General features: G+C 37.7%; 1 protein-coding gene across 1 annotated transcript in view; it reads right to left on the bottom strand.

The window, feature by feature from the left end:
* Positions 1-602: 602 nt before the first annotated feature.
* The window catches only part of MRPS28 (mitochondrial ribosomal protein S28), a 79,192-nt gene continuing 72,639 nt past the window's right edge, over positions 603-7,155 (bottom strand). Inside the window, exon 3 of the mRNA XM_005517410.3 lies at positions 603-908. Coding sequence (XP_005517467.3) covers positions 755-908 — 154 coding nt within the window. The 3' untranslated portion in view covers positions 603-754. The remainder of the gene's footprint in view (positions 909-7,155) is intronic.

The raw sequence follows: 7,155 nt of genomic DNA, 5'->3' as shown, positions 1-7,155 counted from the left end.
CCCTCAGAACACTTGCTAGATCAAAAATGACTGTGCAGAATTTAGGCTTGAACAGACCAGAAATCTGTTACCAAAAGCTCCAAAAAGATACAGGAAATACCATAGCATGATTCTTTGGTTGTGTGTTCAAACACCCACTGTATTTGTCTTAAATATATTTACAGAAAACTAAGACCTACCCTTGGCCAACTACATTGAAACAGCTTCTTTCCATTTTTATGAACCACCAGAGAAAATTTACTAACATGCATTGGAAATGGGAGCTCTGATTAAAGCAAAGAATAATCTCTAGTTCATCATGCAGATGGAGATAAAAGCTTTATGTTCCGTAACAGATACTAAACCCAGTATCAGTAGTAAAACAGCCTGCAGTGCAGCTTGGAAATCAGAAACCCTTGATGTTGTTCTGTATGAAACACCATCCTAGAAGCAGCACGACAGCAAGCTTGGGACTTCCTCCATGGAAAATCAACATTCCTTTGGGGTAGTATGATGGACTCTGAAATTCTTTATACAAGAATATGAACACATTCAGTTAGCCTGCACCTTTAAATCTAAACGCAAAGAGCTAGAAAGATGAGTGAATAAAAATGGAGCAAGGATTAGGTACAATGTGCTTATTGTTCTTTATTGATCTCATTTTTTACATGACTAAGTGGACAGAAAATTTTAATTTATTTCCTGAGGAAGCATTTAATTTATGTAATTTGTTACAGAGCACGAAGTGCACAAAGCGCATCTCTTTGCAGTAAATTTACTCCTTTTGCTTTGTTTGCTTGCTCTCTGCAAGTCCCAAAAGCACTGCATCAGCTTCCAGCAATGTTGTATCACTGGCTGCCCCCAAAAACCTGGACGTCAGTTCAAGATCCAGCAGTCTGAGACGTACTCGGGTTCCTCTCTGATATTTTCTGTGAAGAGAAGGGGAGAGGGGGAAGAAGGTAAGTTTTGTTAAACACTGGTCTTGCACTTCCTAAGGCTCCCTCCTCTCTGCAGATCTAAGTAGCAGCCTCACTGTAAACAAAGTGCTGCAATGAAGTTCAATGATGTTATAATGTCATCAGCATTAAAAACTGCTGGGACACACTCCCTACCACCACAGAGCCAGTCTCTTCTGATAAAATCCTGCCCGTCGAAGAACAGACACCACCAGATCCCACTGTGGGAATGCAGACTCTACAAAAAAGCACTTTATTATATGGGAAACTGTTTGTGTCTTCCATCAAAATATTTTACTGTATCATGCCAATAATTATCTGCAAGACAACATATCATCAAAGGGGAGGAAAAGTCATCATTAGATCACTGGTGACATTGCTATTATCAAAAAGTACAATGCCAGCTAACTATGGTTTATATTCCCAACCCTGGGCCTCAGGCAAGGAACTTTACTTGTCTTATCCCCCCGTCCAAAGAGTGGGCATCATCTGCAAGTTTTTTATTACATATAATTAAAAAGAAACCCCACAACCATTGTAATGAAACATTCTGCCTACAGGCCCCGGTTTTATTGTTTTATGCTCTCTTTTTTCTTTCCTTTTCCTTTTATGTCAGAAGATGTGAGCATTCAACGTGTTTTTAAAACAGACCCTGTGTTAAGATGGCCATGCCAAATTAGTGAAGATTTTTAAAATATCAGCAGGTTTTATAATGCACCTGGAGAGCTACTGATTGAAGTCCAGCAATAAAATTGAATACTATTCTTCTTTTGAAAGTTCAAATTGTACTTTTTTTTTCCCCTAGTCAAAGCATAAAGAGCTGAAGATTCAGCAAGCTTGACTTCCTTGAGCAAAAGTAAAAGAAAGTTAGAAACGTTCTCCAGTAACCAAGAGAAAAAAAATGTATAGGGAAGCCTGGTTGCACCATTTCCACCTTGCTCATTTTCACCTCCACCTTGAGTAGACAATCTTCTCTCTCTGATAATTGTTTGCTAGCATGAAGCAAAACTGAACCAGATTTCAACTTCCTTCAGCTCTTCAAACCAAGATTCATTTGGAAAACTGAACATCTTAAAAAAGGTCCCGGACTTGTATTCATGGTGGGTTTTGTTTTTGTTTCATTTTGTTGTTATTTTCTGTCAGTGCTATCTTACATTCATTTCCCTTGCCTCTTGGTTCATCCTGGGTAATACCTGGCTGTGATCCAGACTGAAAAGGAAGAGCATTTGGTACCGCCACCCTGAGTAGATATGTGGGTACATAGGGTACTCAGTCAGCAAGAATTCTGCCAACATTCATCCCAACAAATCCTATGATGATCTGCATGAGCCCAGTGGAAATAACACACATTTTCTTAAAAACATAAAAGTGAAGGCCCTCACCAGTCCAAAATGCAAGTAACCACTGCTGCAGTGAAAAGTATGGCACAGCTACCAAAGACTCAACACAGCTTATGTTTGGTTGTTACCTAAATAGCTGGAAGGGATCAATTCTGTCCTTTCCTCTGTGAAATACATACATTTCAAAATAGAACAGTTTCACAACAGATGAGAATTATTTATGAAAACTAACATGCAGCATTTCAGCATTGCTGAAATCAAAAGACAATGCCTAAGACTTTAAAGTGCATGGTATCTTCCAGGATTTGTTAGGCTTATTGAGAAGAATGGTCCCCAAAAAAGTTTTGGGATAAAAAGGAGAATGAAGAGGAAAGCTCCTCAGAAGTATCTTAAATGAAGACCAGCTGACTAGTAGTTTTAGCCATTTGGGTATATGGGAGAAATTCCCAGAAAATTCTGTAGCATGGGCTGCCTTTGCCTCTAACCGTGAAGTTATCCTGATCTTTAACAATATCTTCAGCCTAAAACATCAAACTTTATTGCCTTTATCAGTGGGGGGGGGAAGGTTAGTTTTTGAGAAAGGCTAAAATAACAGGGAGAGAAGGAGAGATGGAGGGAGAAATGGTCTGTGGAAGCAGGAAAGAAGGAGCAGATACCTTTTAATGAGAAGATAGGCTTGGAAAAAGAGAAGAAGAGATAAATGTAAAGCATATGACAAAAAAGCACTGAAAACACAGGTGAATTCTATAGAAATCTAGGAAACTATACTATATACAGTAGAGCCAAGAAGAAGAAAACATCACTGAAAAGACTGCATAAAACTATTAAAACCTGACACTAACCTGAGATATTTGAACTACAGCACTCTGTGCTGCTTAAAAAAATCTTAATATATTTTAAATGTAATAAAACTTAAGACTAACACTAGTGGTTCTGTAATGAATTTTGAAGACCAGTCATCCCTCTGCCTTTTTCTTCTCTCTTTCCTCCTACAGGAAAAGCAGCTCACCAGTAACCTGGTTACTGGTTACAGTGCTGGTTACAGCAGAAAGCTGTTGAGAAAACTATCTTCAGCATCCAACACATTTCTACAGAGATTGAACTGAATGAGGTTTAAATTGAATTAGAAGTCCTTTCTCTATTTGCCAGCGCACAGTGGGAGAGATATTGAACTCCATCTTTATAACTGAAATACAAAATATTACTTTCATCATGCATCAGTTCCTTTTGGGCTGGTTGCTTGACTACAGTGATGTTTTATAAGTATGAAACTCATTTTTTTTCTAATCAAGCCTTTAAAAGTACTATTTATAACCAGGGAAGTCCATATGGAAAATCTGTGAAGAAACTGTACTTCTCATGATTAATGCATCTGATTTTATGAAAATAAATAAATAAATAAATAATCTTAAGCACAACTCCCCCAATTTTAGCACTGCTCACTGTACAGTCTGCAAAGAACTTTTCTCTGATTTCCAGACATGACTTTAACATATATTTGTAATGCAAAATCCAGGCAATTGTATTTTCATAAAAAGAATCACAATCTTCAATGATGCTTCAGTAACTGGAACAGATTCCAGATACTTTAATTGTACTTAATTATTAAAGAAGTTTTTCCAGTCACAGCACATCTGCTTGCAAAAGGATTGTGATGAACATCTCTTCAAGGAGCTGACACAACTGCCAATTTATATGAATATAAACATTTGGGTTTGTGACAGATGTTCCCTACAGCTAAAACACTTCAAGAGTATGTGGATGATGTAGAAAAAGCAGAAACATGAAAGCAACATGCAGTGGTGGTCTATCCACCACATTTTAGAGCAAGAGGAAATGATAGGTTGTTCTATGCACAGCAATCATATTCTATCCACGAAGCTATTTATCCTTAAAACAGATAAAACTATTCTATGGTTAAAGCAGAAGCTTGAAGCAAGACCCAGAAACAAAGCAAGCAGTTTATTATTTTCAGGAATAGTGGCCTAGGAAACACAGGACACCAGTGCAAAAGTAAAGAAACCATCTACTTACTCCACTTTGCAACAGGACTCATTTTATATGTAAGTAACAATGCTGGTATTCAAGATCATCTTATCCAATGACCATCAGCAGGTACCACTGACCTTGAACCAACCCCCAAGCACTGTGTTTCTCAAGGATCCCCGTGTCTTCCTCCTACCACTTCCTATTGCCAGGTAAAAGTATTAATTTCACTGAGAAGTTGACAAAGGTGTTTAGTTAGATACATAAATGAAGGTATAAGAATTTCTCTAGAACTTAAAAAAAATTATTTTGCAAGCAGGCACAAAGCTTGATCAACTTTCACAGAATTTATTTACAACAGCTCTGAATTTTAACCCTTTGGGAACCCAGTTTTGAATGGAATGACCCCACCTAACACCCACATTCAGAGCTGGGAATCCAGCAGCTGTTGTTGATGAGCCATGACCCCTTCTCAAGCCAGTGTCCAGAGCACCCACTGAAGCACCACCAGAAACCTTTGCCTGAACTTCAACCGAGGAACAATGGGTCCCAAAAAGCTTCCTCTGTTTTAAATGTGCACCTGCAGGCTTCTCCAGCTCTTCTGGAGTGGACAAAGCACTAGGTACAAGGTGTACCTTCCCTCAAACATCCACTTCCAGAAGACAACGTTTAGTTAAGTTAGACGCAGCCCAAACAACTGCTTCAGTGCTCTTTGTAATTTTTGAACTGTCATGGAGAAGTAGAAAAGAAGCAAAATTAAAACCCTTTTTCTTATTTGAACCTTAAGTCCATGCAACCACACATCACCGATGTAACATGGAGTGTAAGAGCACAGAGAAAGCACACAGCACAGCCTTGCTCATGGTGCTAAAGAAATTTTAAAAACAAATACAAAAATAAAAGTTTGTGTCCTGTTACTACATTAAAAATAGGGCCTATTATCTATTTCCTACTCTATCTATTTATCATGCAAATATCAAACTACTGTGTCTTAACTTACAAATAGTATCTCTTCCCTTTACTCATCATATGAGTAGAACAGGGAGCACTTTCAAGCGACTTGGGAGCATCCCTCTGACTCTCTATATTGCTTTTATTGCAATTTGGTCTCTATGCTGATCCTTTCACTTTTGCACTGAAGCCTTAAATCTCTCAAAATCTTAATGGTAAATTAAAGGGTTTAGCCAAAACTCCCCAAACTCTTCAGTCAAGATTTTAAACTTGTAATTTTAAAGTAATTTTACTATGTGAAAGATATATGAAGAAACAAAAAACCCTAATATTTTTACATAATAAAACTGGAGGGGGAAGATACGGAATGACATAAATTTTAGCTCCTGCTAATTAAGAATGCTGGCGGGGGGAAATGTTTTTTTTAACTTAAACTTAAAAGTCATTCCAGGTTACAGCAAAATGTCTACAGAGTTGACTTGGAAAGCAATGAGCATGTAAAAACAAGGAGGCTATAACTAAAAATGAGGATCCTAATTATACCAATTTTGGCCAAGAAACTGGGACAGTAGTTTTGCAGGTGTGCACTTTCACATGCAAAGGAAGCATCCTTATTACTAAACGGCATTAAGAGCTTTATTCAAACTCTAAATTATATGTGAAGACATTAAAGAATTTTGTTAAACTATCCAGTATTTAAAATTGCATGTGATCACAAATTAGCAAGCAGTCCTTTTCCTACTAAAACTACTCATGTTATTAGTTTAAAATTTAAGGCAACAAAGCTTCTATTCTTGGAAACATTGCTACAAAAATAACAATGCAATTACAGGAATGGTTGAGTCTCACTGGGTCTTGGCTGTATGAGAGCACTTTTTGAAATGAGTGGGTGTTTCCCACTCATTTCAAAAGTGCATTCACAGATACCTTCTATTTCATACTATAAAAATATAGGACTGGTATTTTGAGACAAGCAGAATGTTATAGCACAATGTTTTCCTCTTTGTTAAGGATTTTCAGTCTCCATTGCCTCCTTTTGGAACAATAACCTGTGCAATAAAAAGATGAATGAACTTGCTCAGGCTGGCTATGACCATTCTCATCCACTGTCCATTCTTCCATGCTCTCTATCCCACCCCTCAGGAATGTGCATTTCTGAAGGAAGTAGGAAGGCAGATCTTAAACCTGGGGTTTAATTCCTACACTGATGGTGTAACTTAGAGAATTCGATTTTTTTACACTTTTTGCATCATTATTTTTTTGTGTCCCCCAGCACAGTCTAGTGGTGGCTTTCTGCAATGAAAGGAATCCCTGGATTATCTTCCATACAAAATCAATTAATATAAAACACTCCAAAGACACGGTTAGAGTTGAGCCATGGTACTCTCAGTGAATGCCATCAGAAGTCTTGATGCCTTTCATTTTAGCACTGTGAGAATTTCAAAGTGTGTTTTTCAGTTCCATTATTCAAGAGGTTTTGTTTCAGTGTCTTGGCACAGTACAGAACAGTTCACAAAATTCAAAACCATTTCACTTTCTCTTTTTTTTTATTATGTGAAAGACACCACATTATTAACTTCAGAAAATTGATACAATTCAATTATCTTCAGAATAAGAACTTCAGAAAAGATATAAGAGCAGCAAAGGTAGTGAAATAAATTGAACACTTTCTCTCCAGAGTTTGTATTCACCATTCTTACCACCATTCAAATCCACTCAAAATCACCCTGTAGCTCCTAATTAGTAATACTGAAATGATAAAGCATCCCCAGAAGCAAACCCACCTCTAACTAACTGCAGCCAGCAGCAAAGCAGTGCAGCTGGTGTGCAACAAAGCTGTGTATGGAATGATCAATCTTGTTTCTAGAAAGCATTTCGAAGCATTCCCAGATGCAGCCTGAGCCCATGCTGGTCTCAACTTTATCAGCAAAGGGATGCCCTAC

This window comes from Pseudopodoces humilis, chromosome 1 (assembly GCF_049639895.1).
Source record: "Pseudopodoces humilis isolate 2021_Gansu_Grassland_sample_001 chromosome 1, ASM4963989v1, whole genome shotgun sequence".
NCBI classification, from domain to species: Eukaryota; Metazoa; Chordata; class Aves; order Passeriformes; family Paridae; genus Pseudopodoces; species Pseudopodoces humilis.
This window is presented reverse-complemented; position numbering and strand designations above follow the sequence as displayed.